General features: G+C 51.2%; 1 protein-coding gene across 4 annotated transcripts in view; it reads right to left on the bottom strand.

Moving 5' to 3' along the window:
- LOC140733090 (ETS domain-containing transcription factor ERF-like) overlaps nucleotides 1–21722 on the bottom strand; it is a 97319-nt gene that overhangs the window by 40175 nt on the left and 35422 nt on the right. The window contains exon 1 of one of the 4 annotated variants that reach the window (XM_073055957.1): nucleotides 18276–18488. The exons of the other annotated variants lie outside the window; for them this stretch is intronic. Coding sequence (XP_072912058.1) covers nucleotides 18276–18297 — 22 coding nt within the window. The 5' untranslated portion in view covers nucleotides 18298–18488. Of the gene's footprint in view, nucleotides 1–18275; nucleotides 18489–21722 lie in introns of those variants that run through there. 4 annotated transcript variants of the gene reach the window in all.

The raw sequence follows: 21722 nt of genomic DNA, 5'->3' as shown, positions 1-21722 counted from the left end.
CTGTTCCTATCGCAGTGGGAGCTGCGTCCGAGCTCATATAGGCTGTTTGGTCCATGAAGGATATCAATAATTACAGCAAGACTGTATACAGTCATCCAGATGTGATCCCACTGGACAGCTGCAATCCTTACAAAACAGAACAGTGAACAGTATAATACAGTAAGGGCCCTTCAGCCCACAAAGTTGTGCTGGTAATTTAACCTACATTTTACTTACATCTATAAATCTATCTAAGAGTCTCTGAAATGCCTGCACGGCCATTCCGGGCAGTGGATTCCAGGCACCCACACACTGTGGCAAAAAAACCTATCTTTGACATCTCCCATAAACTTTCCTCCACACACCTTAAACAGAACTAGTATTGGCCAATGCCACCCTGGGAAAAAGGCACTGGCTGTCCACTATCTATGCGTCATGATTTTATACACCTCAATCAAGTTGCCTCCAAAGAGAAAATGTCCAGCTCAATCAACCTTTCCTTATATGACACGCTCTCTAATCTAGGTAGCATCCTACTAAATTTTCTCTACACCCTCTTGAAAGCTTCCACATTTTTCCTATGAGGTGACCAGAACTGAATACAACATCCAAGTGTGGTCTAACCACTGTTTTATAGAACTGCAACATTATCTTGAGGCTCTTGAAATCAATTCCCCCAACTAAAGGCGGCCAGCACGCCACACGCCTTCTTAACAACCCCATCAACTTGCACAGCAGCTTTGAGGGATCTATGGACATGAACTTCAAGATCCCTCTGTTCCTCCACACCACTAAGTATCCTGCCTTCAGTTTCAACTCCCTTAAGTGTGTCAGTTCACACTTTGCCAGATTGAAATCCTTCTGCCACTTCTCAGCCCAGCTCTACATCCTCTCAATGTCTCATTATAACCTACAGCAACCTTTGACACTATCCACAACTTCACCAACCTTCCTATTATCTGCAGACTTACAATCCCACTCTTCCACTAGGTCATTTATAAAGCAGGGGTCCCGGAACAAATTCCTCTGGGATACCACTGGCCAGTGACCTCAGGCAGGATTCACTCCATCTTCTACCACCCTCTCTGCCTTCTGTGGCCAAACGAATTCTGAACCCACGCAGCCAAGGTTCCCTTGGACCCCATGCCTTCTGACTTTCTGAATGACCCTACCACAGGGAACTTTGTTGAAAGCCTTACCAAAACCCACATACATCACACCCACTGCTCGTCCACATCTACTTCCTGAGGAGAATGAGGTCCTTTGGAGTATGCTCCTTCACACGTTCTACCAATCTGTTGTTGCCAATCCAATCTTCTATGCGGTGGTGTGCTAGGGCAATGGCATCAACATGGGTGATGCCAACAGGTTCAATAGACTGAGTAGAAAAGCTGGTGCTGGCCTTGTTATAGGAATCAAACTGGTCACAATGGAGGTTGTAGTAGGTTAAAGGACCCTATGGAAAATCTTGGCAATTCGGGGCAATGTTTCTCACCCTCTGCATGCCACCTTAGCTGAACAGAAGAGTACTTTTAGTAACAGACTGAGACAACTGTGCTGCTTTTCCAAAGAGGTCATTCTTACACTCGGCTATTAAGCACTATCATGAGTCAACCTATAACTGGAGAAGTGATAACCCCCTCCTGTTAAGCCTGTTTGAGGTAACTTATTTTTTAAATTCTTTCTTACTTCTCTTCTAATATTTGTATAGCTGTGCACTTGTAATGATACGGTGACACTGTAATTTCCTTTGGGATCAATAAAGTATTTATCTATCGATCTTCCTTCATCAATCCACCAACTAATGAAAGCCAACACACTATACGCTGTCTTAAACACACTATTAATTAGCAGGGCAACTTGAAGGATCTACCAGGACCCCAAGATCCCTCTGTTGCTCCACACTTCCTCCTGACTTAACTCCTCTCTGCCATGCTTGATAATGGTGCTTCTACCCTGCATCCCTGTACAAGGGCAGGAAGCTCCCCTCACCCCCCACCACCCAAACCTAGGCTGAAGGAAAAGCCTGGGCCTCACCTGATTTCACCAGACTAGTCTGTAACTCATTGACTAGAGATTGTGTTGACAACAGCCTCAAGCCAGCACACAGATTTACCTGAAAACGACCACAATTCATTGTCACGCCCTTCCTGTGCTGCTGGGAGGCATTAAGATCACGTCTCGCAGCCACAGGGGAAGGCCTCATCAACAACTCAGTGACCATTTTCCAAAATGAACCCTTGACCAGGTAGTGAACGTGCTCTCGTCCTTCATGGCCCCTCTCCAGCCTGCTTCCTGCTTTCTTTGTAGGCTCCCGATATCCTTCCTGAAACCAGGATACTTGTTTGGGCCCTGCTCACTACATCAGGGGAATTCCCTTCCCAATTTTCTGAGGCCTATGTTGAGATCTAGACAAGGTCAGCACTTATAGTACATTGCTCCTTGCCCCTCGAGAAGAGGGGGAGTGGGGGGGGGAATGCGGTGAAGGAGAATGAACCGACCATTCCTGAGTTTTATTTTTTCCTGTTGGTCCAGACAACTACGACAGTCCGCAGTTGGAATGAGACTGAGCCGGATAAAGCAAGAGGCGTTTCTTGCACTGAGAAGGCGGAGAAGACAAAAGGGCCTTTGTTTTCACACTACCTCTGGAATTCCAGTTCCTCAGTGGGTGTGGTACAGTTCCAACCTGAATCCTCAGGGCTGTTACTTCTGAACGTCAAGGGAGCCTGGTAAGTTCTTCAAGGGGTTACGCAGCACAGGAAAAGGCCCTTCGACCTACTTGTCTGTGCCTATCCCTGATCTAGTTTAGCTTGCTGCACAGAAACAGGCCCTTTAGCCCACTGAACACAATGCCAAATTGAAATAACGGCCCTCATATTATGCTAGCTGTAAGTTCGGGGTTTGATTCCTGCTGCACCCTGCAAGGAGTTTGCATGTTCTCGCTGTGGCCACGTGGGTTTCCCCCGGCTGCTCCGGTTTCCTCCCACATCCCAAAGACGTACGAGTTAGGGTAAGTCAGTTGTGGGCATGCAATGTTGGCAGCTGAAGCGTGGCAACACTTGCGGGCTGCCCAGTACAATGCTTGCTGATTTGATTTGGAGCCAACGATGCATTGCACTGTATGTGCGACGACTACTGAAGCTAATCGTTATCTTTAACCCCTATTCCATGTACATTCCTGCACAGGTAGAAACAGGAAAGTTGTTTCCACTGGTAGGTGAGGCAAGAACTAGTCTCTATAGCGTCAAGATTCAGGGGAATACATGCGGAGAAACTTCTTTTCCCAGAGAGTAGTGAAGCTGTGGAATTCTCTGCCCAGGGAAGCCTCGTTAAATATATTTAAGACACAGTGAGATAGACTTTTGCATAGCAGGGGAGGCAAGGGTTCTGGGGAAGAGACAGGTACAGTATTGTGCAAATGTTTTAGGCACATACATGTAGCCAGGGAGCCAAAGACTTTTGCACAGTTCTGTATATTGGTTAAAATAGGAAGGTGGTTGGGACACTGAAGTAAAAGTACTTACCTTAGCATTAGCTCAGCAGTAGTAAGAGTTATTTGGTAACTGCTAAGACATAATATACGGTACTGTGCAATTCTTAGGAACCCTAGTCTATATATGGCCGGCTAATGGTGGAGTGGCATCAGCACCGGACTTCAGAGCGAAGGCTCCCGAGTTCAAATCCAGCTGGTTCCCTTGCACGCTTTCCATCTGTGCTGGGTTGAGCGTTGAGCTAGCAACTCAGCCTTGTAAAAACAAGAAAGCCTGCTAAAAAAAACCCGTCACGACGGCGTCCCGATGACTCCACTCAGAGTTAAGGGCTTTCTTCTTCTTCTCGTCTATATATACGTGTCTAAGACTTTTGCACAGTAATGTATGTGGAACTGAGGCCATGGCCAGATCAGCTATGAATATTGAATGGCAGAGCAGATTCAACAGGCCAGATGGCCGATCCCTGCTCCTATTTCTTACCTTTTTATATTTTTATTCATCTACCTAAGAGCCTATGCACCTTTTCTGTATCTCCTCCACCTCCACCCTGGCAGTGCATTCTGGACACCCACCAATCTCTGTTCAAAATAAACTTCCCCACATAATTTCTTTAAACTTTCCACCTCTTAGCTTAAATGTATGCTCCCTGTTATCTGACATTTCTACCCTGGGGAAAAAAGAGATTCTGACTGTCTATGCCTCTCATAATTTTACAAACCCCTACCTGGTCTCTCCTCAGCTTCCAATGCACCAGACGAAACAATGCTAGCTTTAAAGAGGCTGAGATCCCTTTAAATGCCACTATTTTGTCTGCTTCCACCATTAACCCTGACAGCCTGTTCCAGGCACCTAACAGCTGCTGGCATTTGGCCCATATCCCTCAAAATCATTCCTCTCCCTTTACCTGTCCAAGTGTCATTGAAACACTGTAATTGTACCCAGCTCATTCCATATCCACCATCCTCTCTGTGAAAAATCTGTCTCTTAGATCTCCCTGAAATCTTTCCCTGCTCACCTTCAATCTATGCCCTGTGGTTTTTTGTACTCCTTCATCCTGGGGGAAAGATTGTGACCAACCACCTTGTCTACATCCCTCATGCCCTTCATAAAGGCCATCCTTCAGCCTCCTTCATTCCAGGGAAAAACAGTCCCAGCCTATCCAGCCTCTCCTTATAACTCCAGTCCCAGTAACATCCTCGTGAATCTTTCCTGCTCTCTCTCCCATTTAATGATATCCTCTCTGTAAGCTGTGTGACCAAAGCTGCACACAACATTCCAAGTGCAGTCTCACCAACGTCTTGTGCAGCTGTAACAAATCTATCAAGGGTCTCTGTCGCTCCAGAGAAAACAAAAGTCTGTCCAAGCAACACACACAAAATGCTGGAGGAACTCAGTAGGCCAGGCAACATTTATGGAAATGAGTAAATAGTCGACGTTTTGGGTCAAGATCCTTCGTCAGGACGAATATCTGTCCAACCTTCTAGGCAGCACCCTAATGAACTTCTTCTGCACCTTCTCCAAAGTTTCCACATCGCTCCTGTAATGGGGCCACCAGAACAGCACACAACACTCCAGGACAGCCTAAGTCTTATGCAGCTCAGCACAACCTTACACTCAATGCCCTGACCAGCATCTGCTTGTGTCTCCACTATCAGCAATGGACTTGGACCCTGAAATCCCTCTGTATTAACATTATAACAAGCTCCAAAGAATACTGATCTAACCTCTCTAACTACTGAAGAGAGGACTTCATCCTAGAAATTATTAGTGGGACACGTGACAAAAGTTTCTAAGATTATGACAGGCATAGGTAGAGTAGACCTTTATTCCCCACAGTCAAAATGTCTAACAGTAGAGGACATGCATTTAAACTGAGAGGCAGAAAGTGCAAAGGACATGAGTGGGGCAAGATTTTTGTGACACAGAGAGCAGATGCCTGGAATGTGCTGTCAGGGCTGGCGGAGGAGGCAGATACGATAGAGGCAGTCATTTGGAGCTTAGATAGGCACGTGAATGTGGAGGGAATGGAGGGAAATGGACCATCCACATGCAGAAGGCTTTAGACATTTGGCACAACATCATGGGCAAGAGCCTGTTCCTGCGCTGTACTGTTCTGTGTTCCACATATGTACGGTGGAAGGAATTGTCTGGTATGGACACACCAGTGCACAGGATTGCAAGGGGCTGTGCACTGAGGGTCGTGGGCTCCATCACAGGCACAACCCTCCCCACAGTCCAGGACATCTTCAAGAGGTTGTGCTTCAAGAAGGTGGCATCCATCCTCACTACCTGGGACACGTCCTCTTCTCATTACTATCATCAGGGAGGAGGCACAGAAAACCCACACCCACTGATACAGGGACAGCTTCTTCCCCCTCCCCAGTGGATGAGGAGACTGAACAGTTCACAAACCTACGAACTATGCTGGAGGAACTCAGCAAGTCAGGCAGCATCCATGGAGGGGAAATTGCTGAGTTCCTCCAACATTCTGTCTGGATTTCCAGCCCCTGCAGAACTTCGTGTGTTGATGGCTCACTGTTGGCCATGGGTGTTGCCTCCCTGTCGATATGCGAGCCAGAGCAGTATGAAATGAAGAACAAGCTGTTGCCCACGCAGCTGATAGATCCAGAGGAACAGCAGAAACCAATACAGTTTCACTGGTGTACTCAACATAGACTGCCTGAGGGACTCCAGCTGCGGACTTTTCCCAAAGGTCTTCCCATGAGTAGGCATTGGAAGTTGGTGATCAGAGTTTTCCTTCTCCTAGGAGAGCCGCTGACCAGCCAATCTGCCCAAAGTGACTGATTTTAAAGCAACAGTAACCCATCTTTGCACCTTCTCCTGTCAGTTTCCTATCAGCTAAGCCACATATGAAGGCCAGAACCTGGACTTGGTTGTCACAGGCTATTTGAAACCCATTAGGAGCATTTAATAGGTAGTGGGAGCTTATCCCCACTACTTCCCCCAGCTTATGAAAACCTTTAGGCGCTATTTATTTATTTTAGTAATTTATAGAATCTTTTAATGTCTTTGACGCTGCAAAACCACAAATTTCACGTCAGCTATCTCACTTGATAATAAACATAATTCTGATTCTGTTCTATGATCCTACGGTGGTGGAGGCGGATACAATAGGGTCTTTGAAGAAAAATAGAGGGCTATGGGTAACCCTAAGTAATTTCTAAAGTAAGTACGTTTGGCACAGCATTGCGGGCCGAAGGACCTGTATTGTGCTGTAGGTTTTCTATGCTCTAATCTGCAGAGGCTGGAGGGATAAGCAGACAGAGGAGATTTAATTCATCACTACGTACAGCATACAGGATGGGCCAAAAGGCCTGTCCTTGTCTGTCACTGTTTGGGGAGGGTTGATCTTACCGAAACACCTCACAGGTGAGGGGACAGGAGACGAGAGGATGGGCAACTCTGCATCTAACCTACCATTCCTCTTAACAGAGGCTGAGGGAGTGTGTGCCTGATGATAACAAGCAGACTCAGCTACCACTTTATTAGGTACACCTGTACACCCGCTCGTTCATGCAAATATCTAATTAGCCTATCGTTTGGCAGCAACTGAATGCATACAAGCATGCAGACATGGTTAAGTGGCTCAATTGCTGTTCAAACTAAACCTCAGAACGCAGATGAAATGTGGAAACTATAGAGAGAGTGTGAAGGAGATTTACAAGAACGTTGCCTGGATTGGAGAGCGTGCCTTATGAGAAGAGGTTGAGTAAACTCGGCCTTTTCTTCTTGGAGCGACGGAGGATGAGAGGTGACCTGATAGAGGTGTATAAGATGATGAGAGGCATTGATCATGTGGATAGCCAGGTGTTTTCCCCAGGGCTGAAATGGCTAACACAAGGAGGTTTAGTTTTAAGGTGCTTGAAAGTAGCTACAATGGGGTGTCAGAGTTAAGTTTTTCACACAGAGTGGTGGGTATGTGGAATGCACTGCCAGTGAAAGTGGTAGAGACGGATACAATAGGGTTTTTTAAAGATGCTCTTAGATAGGTAAATGGAGCTTAGAAAAATGGAAAGCTATGTGGTAGGGAAATTTTAAGCAGTTTCTAGGGTAGGTTACATGGTCGTCACAACATTGGACTGAAGGGACTGTAATGTGCTGTAGATTTCTATGTTTCTGTTTTTTTTAAATGCGATCTAAGTGACTTTGTGGAATGTTTGTTGGTGTCAGATGGGGTGGTTTGAGTATCTCAGAAATTGCTGATCTCCTAGGATTTTCCTGCACAACAGACTCTAGAATTTACAGGGAATGGTGTCAGAAATTAATAAAAAATTCAGTGAGCGGCAGTTCTGTAGGCAAAAGTGCCATGTTAATAACAGAAGTCAGAGGAGAAGGGGCAGACTGATTCAAGCTGACAGGAAGGTTACAGTAGCTCAAATAACTGCATGTTCCAACAGTGCTGTGCAGAAGAGCATCTCTGAACACACACGTTGAACCTTGAAGTGGATGGGCTCCAGCAGCAGAAGACCATGAACATACACTCCGTGTCCATTTATAAAGGTTCCTAATAAAGTGGACACGAAGTGTAGATAAAGACAGGATACACATTCCCCATCAAGGCAAACTGCTGATTTAGTTGTGGCCACTCACTATTGGTGCTGCCAATGGTTTTATACACCTCTGTAGGGTCAGCAGACAGTCTGCTGCAGACCAAGGAATAACGTCCCAGCCTGCTCAACCTCTCCATAACACAGTCCCTCAGGTCATGACAACATCCCTCCGCACCCTTTCCACAACAAGACTATCAAAACCAAACACAGTATTCCTAGGTGTGGTCTCACTGGTGTCTCGTACAACAGAAGGGCTCAGGCATATTCAGAGAATAGGCAAAGAAGTAGCAGATGGAATTCAGTGTGAGGAAGTGTATGGTCATGAAGGAATAAAAGCATAGGCTATCTTTTAAATAGGCAGTAAATTCAGATATCAGAGGTGCAAAGGACCTTGGGAGTCCTATTACAGGATTCCCTAACGGTTTACTTGCAGATGAGTCGGTGGTTAGCAATGTTAGGATTAATTTCAAGAGGACTAGGATATAAAAGCAATGATGTAATGCTGAGGAATTCCAAAGCATTGATCAGACTGCATTTGGAGTATTCTGAGCAGTTTCAGGCCCCGTATCTAATAACACACGTGCTACATTGGAGTGGATCCAGCGGAGGTTTGAGACTGATCGCGGGGTTAACATACGAGCCTCTGAGCCTGTAGTCACTGAAGTTCGGAAGAATGAAAGGGACCCTAATGGAAACCTATCGAATATTGAGTGGAAACAGAGAGGTTGTTTCCAATGGTGGGAGAATGTAGGACCAAAGCCATAGCGTCTGAATAGAAAGCACAGCACAGAGATGAGGAAGGAATTTCTTTAGCCACGGGGTGGTGAATCTGTGGAATTCATTGCCACAGATGGCTGTGGAGGCCCAGACATTCGGTACATTTAAAGTGGAGGTTGATATGTTCTTGATTAGACAGGGCATTAAAAGGTAGGGGAAGGCGGCAGGGGAATTGGGTTGGAAGGAATAATAAGTCAGCCATGATGGAGCAGACTCGATGGGCCAAATGGTTTAATCGTGCATCCACTTGTTATGCTCTTATGGTCAGGGGTATCACTCAATACAGGAGGCTTGGATTGGGTGGGGGGAGACAATGATAAGCATTGAACAAGGAGGGCTAGGAATCTCAAGACTTCCACTCCGCCCGAGAGGAAGGTGCGGACAGATCTTCAGGAGAGGGGAATTAAAGAAGCAGGGAGATAATTGTATGGAAGATCAGATGGGACTGAGGGCAGGGAATGGGCTGAACTGGTACAGACAGGGAGACTGGGGTGTGGATAGGCGAGTCAAACGGCTCCTGATCTCTCCAGCTTGACTCTGCTGAGAAGTCCATGGAGAGAAGGTTGTTTTGGATGAGATTTTTGGGAAGGTGGGGGAATTGTTGGGGAACTGGGGACAGGGTGTCTGAGAGGTTCATCAGAGGAAGGGGGTCCTGAACTTTCAACAGAGGAGTACATGGAGGGCGGGAGGCTGGCAGACGCAGGGTTAACACCCGCTCTGTCCCCGGGCTGTACAAACAAAGGCTCTGGTCTCCGGTGGAGCGGCAGGGTCTGGAGAAACACTGTCCACTGGCCTGAGAACACTGCTCGGCATTCATTATTCATAGGGTAGGCATTACATCACACACTCCACCAGTGCGGAAGGGAAGAGGGGGGGAAGTGGATGGGGAAGGAAGGGGGGGAGTGGACGGGGAGGTAAGGGGGAGGGGGGGGAGTGGACGGGGAGGTAAGGGGGAGGAGGTGGACAGGGAGGGAAGCTGGGGTGGAGGAAGTAGACAGGGAGGGTGGTGGGCAGGGGGGCCAGAACGGGGGTTGGTGGTGAGAGGAGGGCTGAAGGGGAGGGGGTGAAGCAGAGATGGGATGGAAGTGCAAGAGGAGGAGAGGGTGAAATGAAAGAAGAGAGGGTATGTGGAAGAGTAGGGGTAGCAGTGGGGGAGTGGCAGAGGGGTGTTGGGAGGGTGGGGTTGTGATGACAGAGCGGCATGGGCAGTGGGAGAGTGGGGGAATGGCAGAGTTGAGAAGAGAGGTGGGACGATAAGGAAGGACGTGTTTCCGTCAAGTCCTCCAGACAGAGTTTCAGCAGACGTGTGCACCTCTCACTTGGTCTCTCTGCACAGTTGTTTGAAACTCGGGAGGGGAAGACTCCCACTGCCTGCCACTGCACTACAGCTCAACAGCAAGGGAGCAAAAGGGTGACGAGCAAAGCAGACACATGTGTGCCCAAGTGAGAGACAGTGGACAGCAGCTTGACAGAGGCAGAGCAATAGAGGTTGGAAGTGAGAGGAGGGAGTTTCACTCCGTGTCTGACCCCGGGAGTGTGTGATGGGACGGCGTGGAGGGAGCTTCACTCCGTGTCTGACCCCGGGAGTGTGTGATGGGACGGTGTGGACGGAGCTTCACTCTGTGACTGACCCCAGGAGTGTGTGATGGGACGGTGCGGAGGGAGCTTCACTCCGTGTCTGACCCCGGGAGTGTGTGATGGGACAGTGTGGAAGGAGATTCACTCTGTGTCTGACCCCGGGAGTGTGTGATGGGACGGTGTGGAGGGAGCTTCACTCTGTGTCTGACCCCGGGAGTGTGTGATGGGACGGTGTGGAGGGAGCTTCACTCTGTGTCTGACCCCAGGAGTGTGTGATGGGACGGTGTGGAGGGAGCTTCACTCTGTGACTGACCCCAGGAGTGTGTGATGGGACGGTGTGGAGGGAGCTTCACTCTGTGTCTGACCCCGGGAGAGTGTGATGGGACGGTGTGGAGGGAGCTTCACTCCATGTCTGACCCCGGGAGTGTGTGATGGGACTGTGTGGACGGAGCTTCACTCTGTGACTGACCCCGGGAGTGTGTGATGGGACGGTGCGGAGGGAGCTTCACTCCGTGTCTGACATTGGGAGTGTGTGATGGGACGGTGTGGAGGGAACTTCACTCTGTGTCTGACCCCGGGAGTGTGTGATGGGACGGTGTGGAGGGAGCTTCACTCTGCGTCTGACCCTAGGAGTGTGTGATGGGACGGTGTGGAGGGAGTTTCACTCCGTGTCTGACCCCGGGAGTGTGTGAGGGATAGTGTGGTGGGAGCCTCACTCTGTGTCTGCCCTGGGGGTGTGTGACAGGACAGTGTGGAGGGAGCTTCACTCTGTGTCTGCCCCGGGGGTGTGTGACAGGACAGTGTGGAGGGAGCTTCACTCGTGTCTGACTCAACTCTCCAATCATTGGGCAACAAACTTCTTTTAAAAAAAAGAAAATGGCTACTTCTCTGGAGCTTTGCAACGACAAACAGATTTCAAAAGACGGTGGAGTAAATAAGAGATGAAGGGGTGAGGGGAGATAGCATAGAGGCTGTGTGCTTGTCTTTAATGGTATCTCAGTAATCTTGGCCCACTTGTCACTGAATAACTCAGTGAGCACCAGTCCCTATTGTTCCCTATCACTGATCTGACCCTGGGATCACCCACAGCCCTGGGATATAAACAGCCTGGGAGCCATTAAATAGAGGACTGCATCTCAAGCCAACGGGCCTGACTACGGGCATCTCTGCCCCTGACTACCTAACATCCGGTGGGCTGAGGGAGGGATCGTGAGGGATCTCATTAAAAATTAATGGATACAGAAAAGCTGGTTGGACAGGATTTTTCAATCAACAGGTGAGTTATTCAGAGGTTGTTCCTTCAGATCTACACTCTTCAAAAAACCCTCTCCAAGCCCACTCCATGCTAACATTTCAGTGGGGGTAGGGAGAGAGGGAGGGGAGCGCAGGAGTGGAGGGGAGGGGGAGTGGCGGGGTCAAGGGGTGACGGGCAGGGAGAAGAAGGCGAAAGGCAGAGTGGGTGAGGGAGGGGTGGTGGAGGGGAGAGGGAGAGGTCGAAGGGGACGGGGAGAGGGGGAGGGGGAAGGGATGTGAAGGGACAAGGGAGGTGGAGAGGGGTGGGAGAGGGCTAGGGGGAAGGGAGGGGCAGGGGAGGTGGGAAGGGAGGAGGGTGAGGAGGAGAGGAAGGGGAGGGCGAGGGGGAGGAAGAGGGAGGGACAGGTGGGTGGCAGGAGAGAGGGGGGTGAGGGAGGGAGAGAGAGGTATGGAGGGTTGTGAGAGGGGAAGTTCCTGGAGTGGAGAGGGAGGATGGTGGAGTAATGTGAGGAAGGATTGGAGAGATACAGGAGAGGGAGGGGGAGGGGTGGGTGGAGGTTGGATGCTACGGGGTGGGGATGGACTGAGCGGGGAAACGGAGGAGGAGTGGCAGGCAGGGAGAGTGGGGGTGAGGCAGGGCTGGTGGAGTGGAGAGTTGGGAGGTGGCAGGGAAGGGGAGGGTGAAAGAGGTGGGCGGGGTGTGGTGGGAGAGGTGGGAAGGGGTGAGTGGGGGAAGTGGGAACGAGTGGATGAAGAGGATAGAGAGGAGGGGATAGGGGAGAAGGGGGTTAGAGCAGGGGGTGAGAGGGTGGTAGGAGGGGTAGTGTGGGGGCAGTGGGGGCTTGGGGGGAAGGAGGGAGAGGGAGGGGGTAGGTGGGGCCAGAGGAGGGTTGTGAAGTAGAAGAGTGGGGATTAGAAGGGGTAGGGAGTAGAGGGGGTAGGCAGTAAGGAATGAGAGGGGGGGATAAAGTGATGGGAGTAGGAAGAGTGATGAAGATGGAGGGGAAGAGGGTAGGGGACAGAGAGGGAAATGGGGAGGTGGTTCAGAACAGGGAGAGGGAGAGATATGGGTTTAGGAAACTGGAGTTTAGAGAACAAGCAGAGACAGAGAGGGTGATAGATACTAAGACAGTTCATTCCCAGTTATTAATCGACAGCATTGAGCACACAATTCCAGGTCCCAGACACGCATGTCACGGCAATAGCATGCATATGTTACCTGATTTCAAATCTTAAAGGGACAGTGCACCATGTGTCTGGATATTGGGAGAGATGCAGGAAGATCACCCTGTCACCCCCCCTCCCCACTGGGCAGTCACTGCTGACTATTTATGACGCTATTCAGCCCATCGAGTGCATACTGTACCACAAGGAAATTGTGCCTTTTCTCCCAACAATCTCCGCAACACCCCCATGTATCACCTGCAACTCCCCCCACCTTCTGGCCCTTACCTGCAATTTGAGAGGTGGGGGCAGGGATTCAAAATTGCCAATTAACTCACCTGCACAGAGGGTCATAGAGAGAATGTGCAGACTCCACACTAAGACACCTCTGGGAAGCAGAGGGGAGTGAGGGGCAATCTGCCCAAATGATCATTGCAGCCCCTTTCCTACAATGGGGCAGCAACCAGCATTGCCTCATAATCTCTCTGCCTCCTCTCCCCATCTCTCTTCCACCCCCCACCTTCACTCTCCGTTCCTTCCTCCCTCTCTGCCCTCGAACTTCTCTCTCCCTCTCTTCTCCCTTCCCCCTCATTCTGTCTCTCCCAGCCCACCCAGGACTGAGTTAGGCCTGCATGATGTAATGGGGTGGTTGGGTGGAGGGGGGTGTGGGTGACGTGGGGAGACAGGCAGATGGTGTGAACTGCTATCCCCCATCCCGCTGTCAGCTCCCTCCAGCCACTGTCCCGGAACGTGGCCCAGGGTGTCTCACCATGAGATGGGGAAGGGTTGGGTTTCTGTCATCTATCCCAGGGAGAGGAGATGGAGGAACCAATCGGCACTGGACCAGCCATCTGACTTTGCGACGTGAGTGAGAGAGTGTAAGAGAGAGAGAGAGAGAAACAGTCCCATCTCTCAGAGTCTGTGTGTGAGGGAGACCCATCCCTCAGTGAGAGTCTGTGTGTGAGAGAGAGAAACCTGTCCCTCAGTGAGTCTCTGTGTGTGTGGTTGGAAGTGAGAGGAAGAGAGGCCTGTCCCTCAGTCTGTGTGTGAGGGAGGCCCAACCCTCAGTGTGAGTCTGTGTGTGAGGGAGGCCCGTCCCTCAGTGAGAGTCTGTGTGTGAGGGAGGCCCGTCCCTCAGTGTGAGTCTGTGTGTGAGGGAGGCCCGTCCCTCAGTGAGAGTCTGTGTGTGAGGGAGGCCCGTCCCTCAGAGTGAGTCTGTGTGTGAGGGAGGCCCGTCCCTCAGTGTGAGTCTGTGTGTGAGGGAGGCCCGTCCTTCAGTGTGAGTCTGTGTGTGTGAGGGAGACCCGTCCCTCAGTGAGAGTCTGTGTGTGAGGGAGGCCCGTCCCTCAGTGAGAGTCTGTGTGTGAGGGAGGCCCGTCCCTCAGAGTGAGTCTGTGTGTGAGGAAGGCCCGTCCCTCAGTGTGAGTCTGTGTGTGAGGGAGGCCCGTCCCTCAGTGTGAGTCTGTGTGTGAGGGAGGCCCGTCCCTCAGTGAGAGTCTGTGTGTGAGGGAGGCCCGTCCCTCAGTGTGAGTCTGTGTGTGAGGGAGGCCCGTCCCTCAGTGAGAGAGACAGAAAGTGAGTGAAGGGGAGGGAGGGAGGCCCGTCCCTCAGTGTGAGTCTGTGTGTGAGGGAGGCCCGTCCCTCAGTGTGAGTCTCTGTGTGTGAGGGAGGCCCGTTCCTCAGTGTGAGTCTCTGTGTGTGAGGGAGGCCCGTCCCTCAGTGAGAGTCTGTGTGTGAGGGAGGCCCGTCCCTCAGTGAGAGTCTGTGTGTGAGGGAGGCCCGTCCCTCAGTGTGAGTCTGTGTGTGAGGGAGGCCCGTCCCTCAGTGAGAGTCTGTGTGTGAGGGAGGCCCGTCCCTCAGTGAGAGTCTGTGTGTGTGTGAGAGAGAGAGAGAGAGAGAGAGAGAGAGAAAGTGAGTGAGGGACACCCACCCCTCAGTAGTGAGAGAGAGGCCCGTCCCTCAGTGAGAGTCTGTGTGTGTGTGTGTGTGTGTGTGAGAGAGAAAGTGAGCGAGGGAGACCCGACCCTCAGTGAGAGAGACAGAAAGTGAGTGAGGGACAGAGAGAGAGGCCCGTCCCTCAGTGGTCTGTGTGTGTGTGTGTGTTGTGAGAGAGTGAGACCCACCCAGTGAGAGAGAGGCCTGTCTCTCAGTGCTCTGTGTGTGTGTGTTGTGAGAGTGAGACCCACCCAGTGAGAAAGCCCCTGTCCCTTAGTGAAGTCTGTGTGTGTGAGAGAGTGAGACCCACCCAGTGAGAGAGCCCCGTCCCTCAGTGAAGTCTGTGTGTGTGAGAGAGAGTGAGACCCACCCAGTGAGAGAGAGCCCCGTCCCTCAGTGAAGTCTGTGTGTGTGAGAGAGTGAGACCCACCCAGTGAGACAGAGAGCCCCGTCCCTCAGTGAGAGTCTGTGTGTGTGTGTGTGAGAGAGAGAGAAAGTGAGCGAGGGAGACCCGACCCTCAGTGAGAGAGACAGAAAGTGAGTGAAGGGGAGGGAGGGAGGCCCGTCCCTCAGTGTGAGTCTGTGTGTGAGGGAGGCCCGTCCCTCAGTGTGAGTCTCTGTGTGTGAGGGAGGCCCATCCCTCAGACTGAGTCTGTGTGTGAGGGAGGCCCGTCCCTCAGTGAAGTCTGTGTGTGCGTGCGTGCCTGGCGGTGTGAGCCTGTGTGATGTGTGCGATCTCAGGCTGAGAAGAATAGACTCCCTGTGACACGCACGCACACAGACGGAGCGACCAGCAGGGGATGTTGGGGATTGGAGGAGGAGCCTGACTCCTGGGCAGGCCTCAGGGAAACGCTCACATTCCTGCACTATGCCACCAACCCCTCCCACCGCCTGCCGAGGCCCCGGCCCGGGCTCCCACACACCTCACCACATACACACGGCGCAACACACAGACAACGGGCCTCCGAACACTTCAAAAATAGAGCAGGCCTCCAGCTGCTTGGATAAGGCGACGCGGCAGCCAGCTCGACACATTACTGCAGCCACGGAGAAAAACAGGCCTTCGTGCCAAATCCATGACACAGCCGTGTGTGCACAGACGTTGGAGGCTGTCCTCCGGGGACACGGAGTCTGCGCCTTTGTGCGTCTTCCTCCTTCCTGTGTGTGTATGTGAGTTTGTGTTTCTGTGCATAGGACATGGTGTGAGCCACCCCCCCCCCCCCCCCAGTGAAGGACAATGTGGGTGTCTGTATGTGTGCACTTTTGTGTCTGAGTATATATTTCAGGCTGTATATATCAGTGTGTTTGCCTGAAGTGTGACCCTGTGTAATGTGTTTGCATCTTCCTCCACCGTGTGGCTCCCTCTTCTTGTATGTGTGCCTTCCTGCTTTCCCTTGTGTGTGACTCTGTTACCCCACTTGTATGAGTTTGTGCACGTCTGTCATCTGGTGTGTTTGTGTATGTGTCTGCCTCTATTTCCTGTGTCTTAGTGTCACTGTACTCCACCTGTGTGAATCTCCTTTCCCCCCCCCCCCCCATGTTTGTGTCTCCATCTTCCCTGTGTATCCCACCTTCCCTTCTGTCTTCTCCTTCATATGTGCGTTTATCATGATGTATCATGTCTCCCTCTCCACCCCATGTCTGCATGCAGATGTCCCTCCTTCCCATGCCTATCTACTGCATGTCCATGCACACGTATGTGTCCCAGCCCATGTGTCTGTAGACATGTATGTGTCCCTCCTCCCCATGCAATCTACCTCATGTCTGCACACGTGTGTCCCACCATCATTCCCATGTCTCCCTCCAGTCCGTGTCCATCACTGTCCTCTGTGTGCATGTGTGTGATTGTGAATCCTCCACTTTGTGTAATATGTGTGGGTTTACCTCAGTTTTGTGTGCGTGTGAGAGAGGGAGACTGTTATCCCACATGTATGAATATATCACATTCACGTGACTGTTTCCCTCCTCCCCATGTGTCTCTTCCTCCAGAATGTCTTTTTCCCCTTATGAGCGATAGTGATGGTGTATATAACCCATGAGATCGTGTGTATATCACCCTCCCCGTGTGTGTCAATGTATGTGACGTGAGACAAAGTGTGTGTGTGTGTGAGTATATGTACCTGTATGTATATTTGTGTGTTTGCCTCTCTGTGGGCGTGTCACCCTCCCACCTCAACATTCGTCAACTCGCAGACACACAGAAAAACAACAAAAATAAGACGCATCCACCTCCTTCACGGTTTGAAACCTGACTAATCCTTCCAATAACGCACAGAAATCGCCTCCATCACCTCTCTGCCGCAACCTTCCTCAAATTTCTGTGTCATTAACACTGAAAAATAACTCGGATTTCACCCAAGAGGGAAAACTTCCCCAACTCTCGCCCCTCCTTTTAAGATCTGCCCAGATTGTTTCGGAGGGGGGGAGGGTGCTGCAGCGCGGGTGCGAAGTCTCGAACTCACAGGCTCCCTCTCTCACTACTTTTACCCCCCCCCCCCATCGTGTTTACACCTTCCCCCCTCCCCGTCCATAGCCCCCCTCCCAGATCCTCTTCAGTTAAGTCCAATCCTGTCTGCTTCACTTGGCCCATTTTACGCCTTTCCCCGCTGATCGGGTTCCACAAACCGAAAGTTTAAGAGATTTAGTCTGTTCTCTCGACTTCCCTCCTTCCTCCCCCCCCCCCTTTCGACCTCACTCTTTTCTAAAACAAAACCATGAAATCGGAAACAACTTTTTTTTTCTTGTACACAAGAGATATTGGGCACAATGAAAATAATCACACGTCCCCCGAAGCGGAACAATTAAAAAACTTCTTGAAAAAATTTTTTTTTAAACTTCTAAATTTGTTTACTTTCCTCGATAACGCCAATTTCTTTTTTTTAAAAAGAGGATTTTGAAGGAACTGGCGGCGAAAGATTTGCGATTCATATCGAGTGAAATAGTTTTTCAACAATGTTCAGGGAGACGGAAACCACGGAGTTAATTAGTTTCAATCTGTGCTTTTATATATTACTCCATTTTACCGACCAGCCCTGATCTTCCTGCCGTTCCTCTCGCTAAAGAAAAGTTAACCCGACCAAAAGAAAAAAAGCCCCCCCCCCCCCCCCGTCTCAGTCAATCCCCAACCCCCAATCTCTCGCCTGCCAACCTCCGGAAAAGAAAGGACTATTTATTTTTTTTAAATTGGAAAGGTTGCAGAGAAGCCGAGCCAATCCCTGTACATTTTCCCCTCTCCGGGAGAGAGTCAGCTAACAAAAAGAAGTTGGGAAGGGGGGGGGGGAGGAGTGCGAGCTCAAAGTCGGATCGTTTTTAAGGTTGGAAAATACGTGCTCAAGGCCGGGGCGACTTAGAGTGTGAGGATATCTTAGAGTTGTTAATTAAATCCCAGTTTTGGATCGCGGAAAGGCACGACGTAGGAAAGAGATTATTACTAGTCAACAAGTCGCGGGGAAGAAACTTAGCCGCTGGCACGGGCTCTGGAACGGCGCAGAGACTCGATTGCAAAGCAGAGGGCAAGGTTTCTGACCTGGTTCCGGAGGAGTCTTCATTCTCGACGGTCCTCCCCCAACTCCGGGCTTCGGACACTCCGAAATCTCTTAAATCCCCCCGCGAAGTCCGCCAGGCATATTGAAGGGCTGGTGTGTGAGTTGTGCGGATCTCCCCGTCTCTCTCTCCCTCTCCCTCCCTCCCGGCTGGAACACGCTCAGTGTTGCTTTCGCTGTAAGTTCAGTCCGCCCACGGCTGTACGCCCGGCGTGACGTGATGCCGGGGAGAGATGGTCGGCATGGTGACTGCCCAGGGAGGAGGGAGGAGGAGGAGGGAGATGAAAGGAAGGTGAGAGAGGGGAACGGGGTTGGAGGGAGGAAGAAGGAAGGGGGTTGGGGTCGGGGAAATGGACGAGGTAGAAGGGGGTGGGGGGAAGTGGGAAAGGCGTGGGTGTTGGGGGAGAGGAGTAGAGAGAGGTACGGGTGGAGGGGGCGGGAGGAATGAAGAGAGGAGGGGGTCTGGAGGGGGAGGGGAGAAGGTAAAAGGAGGTGGGGTACTAGAAGACGTTGGAGGAGGAGGGGGGCAGGGAAGCAGAGGATTGGGGAAGGGGAGGGGAAGAGGAGGAAAGGGGAGAGGAGTGGAGGAAGGAGGTGAATGAGGGGGTGGAGAGAAGGAGTTATGGTGAAAATGGAGGGGTGGTGGGAGGGAAGAGGAGGAGGAGAGGTGGAGGATGGGAGGGGCAGGGGAAGGGAGTGGAGAAGGTGAAGGAGGATGGGAGAGGACGGGGTCGGGGAGGAAGGTGGAAGAGGGGGGGAATGGGGTGATGGAGGGTGGGGAAGGGTGTGTTTTCAGAGGAGGGAGGGAGATGGGAAGGGAAGGATGGTGGAGGGGGAGGGATGGATGGTGGAGAGGGACAGGGAGCGGGGTGAGGGGAGGTGCGGAAAGAGGGAAAGAAAATGGGGCGGTGTAAAGAGGGAAGGAGGCAGAGGGGAGGTGGGTGGAGGGGGTAGAGGATGCAAAGATGAGGGTGGAGGGGAGAAAGGGGGTGTGCAGAGAAGGGTAAGGGGAGGGGTGAGAAAGGAGCGGGGAGGAATGGGTTAGGCCAGAGCAGATGAGAGGGGGAAAGGAGCTGAGTTGGGAATGAAGGAGGCTCTCTAGTGGAAATAGGAGAGAGGTGGAAGAACAGGGGGAGGGAAAGTAAGATAGAGCAACAAGGAAGGATGAGGGTATTGTGGGTGGGCCGAGTGTGCAGATGGAGAGGTGGGGTAGGTGGATAGAGAGGGAGCATTGGGAGATTGGGAAAGGTGGAGGATGGGATTTGGGAGCAAGAGTGATAAGGAGGAAGAACCAGATCTCCATCTCGCCCCAATAATTAAGTTCTTCCTGGTTATTGACAGGAAGCATTGCTCCCACAGACCCAATGTTTATCTGACCTTCCCACTCCATTCCAGCCAGCTGTCATTCCACACCTCGACTCCTCGGTAATCTGGCCACATGGTGAAGGATTGTGCAATTGGTCAGACCAGTTAGAAGAGGCTGCCCCCTCCCCTGACACCAACTCCAATTGGTTACTGATCAATCTGCTCATTGACCATGGATCTAAGCGAAAGATATTGTACATGCCACAGGGAGGTTTTAACTTGGGTGCCTCTAGTGCCGGGCAAGGACACCCCTCTTCTGTTGTCAGCCTTCCTGATGGATTCAGCCAGGGTTCTATGCAGCAGACAAACCAGACGGGAGAGTGGACAACCCTGCCTCAAAGTGACAACTATCTGTCTCCCACCCATGGATGGAGGAGATGGGGGATGTCAGACTGGGCGCGGTCTGCGTGACCTCCTTCTGCACGCTCCTAGAGACCTGGGCACCTAAACCTCCAGGCACAGGGAGATCCCACTGACTCCCCCTCTCCCTCCCACTTCACGTGCAAGGATATAAAGAGGATCAGGTTCGGTCCCCTGTCCCTGGTGTTGCTAAGATTACCACCAGGCAGGGACAGTTCACCCGCCACAATAAGATGTTCCCTCCCCAACACCATTACTGTGGGGGTGGAGGGGGCATGAGATTTCCTGGGCCAAGTGCAGGGGGAAGGTTCACCTTGCCTTTGGCTAGTATTTATTTATCTTCCTATCTGTTTACTTAGAGCACAGAGCAGACCCACCGATTTAACCTTAACCTAATCACGGGACAATTTCCAACCTACCAACCGGTAAGTCTTTGGACAGTGTGAGGAAGCCCATGTGGCTCACAGGGAGGATACAGACGGCTGCGGAGTTGAACTCTGAACTCCAGATCCCACTGAGCTGCTATAGAGTCGCACTGCGCACTATGCTACTGTGGCTGCTCGCTCTGTGGGGTGGTGTCCAGCGTGGGAGGAACCTCGAGGTCACACATTGGGTCCACTCAGTAGGCAGTGAGAGATGTCCCTGTGGGGGGGGGGGGGGCGGGAGGGGGACAGGCTGATGGATTTTAGATGAAGAGGGAATGGCAGGTGGGGAGGGGGTGGTGAAAAGGCTTAGGAAGTTTAACATGGAAGTTTTGGGGAAGTAAATCAGTTACGTACCATCAGAATCTGGTTCATTATCACTGACATTAGCTGTGAGATTTTTATTTTGAGGCAGTGATACGAGCAATACATTAAAAAAAGACTTTAAATTATAACAATAAATAGATTGCACATAAGACAAAGGAGCAGAATTAGGCCATTCAGCCCATTGAGTCTGCTCTGTCATTCCATCATGGCTGACTTATTACCACTGTCAACCTCATTTTCCTGCCTTCTCATAACCTTTACTCACTTACTGGTTTTTCACCCGGCACCTACCAGCTTTCTCCTTCCCACCCTCCCCGCACCTTCTTTATAGGGCCCCTACCCCCTCCCTCTTCAGTCCCGACAAAGGGCCTTGGCCGGAAACATTGACTGTTCATTTCCACAGATGCTGCCCGACCTGCTGAGTTCCTCCAGCATGTTGTACGTGTTGTCATAACCTTTGATGCCCTGACCAATCAAGAGCTTATCCAACCTCTACCTTTAAATATACCCATTGCCTTGGTCTCCACAGCTGTTGGTGGCAGTGAATTCCACAGATCCACCACTCTCTAGCTGAAGAAATTTCTGCTCATCTCTGTTCTAAGTGAACAGCCCTCTATTCTGAGGCTGTGCCCTCTGGTCCTAGACTGCCCTACTATAGGAAACATCAGATCCACTCCGTTTAGGCCTTCCTTTCAATATTGGATAGCTTTCAATGAGATTTCCCCCTCATGCATAAGAGGACCAGCAAGGTGGCATTCAGGAATCTGATGGCGGAGGGGAAGAATCTATTCCTGAATTATTGAGTGTGGGTCTTTAGGCTCCTGTACCTCCTTCCCAATGGTGGTAGAATCATGAGCCCAACTCATCCATGCCAACCAGGATTCCCGGACTGAGCTCGTCCCAGTTCTCCACATTTGGCCCATTTCCCTCTAACCTCTCCCATCTGTGTTGCTGTCT

This window comes from Hemitrygon akajei, chromosome 1 (assembly GCF_048418815.1).
Source record: "Hemitrygon akajei chromosome 1, sHemAka1.3, whole genome shotgun sequence".
Classification (NCBI taxonomy): domain Eukaryota; kingdom Metazoa; phylum Chordata; class Chondrichthyes; order Myliobatiformes; family Dasyatidae; genus Hemitrygon; species Hemitrygon akajei.
This window is presented reverse-complemented; position numbering and strand designations above follow the sequence as displayed.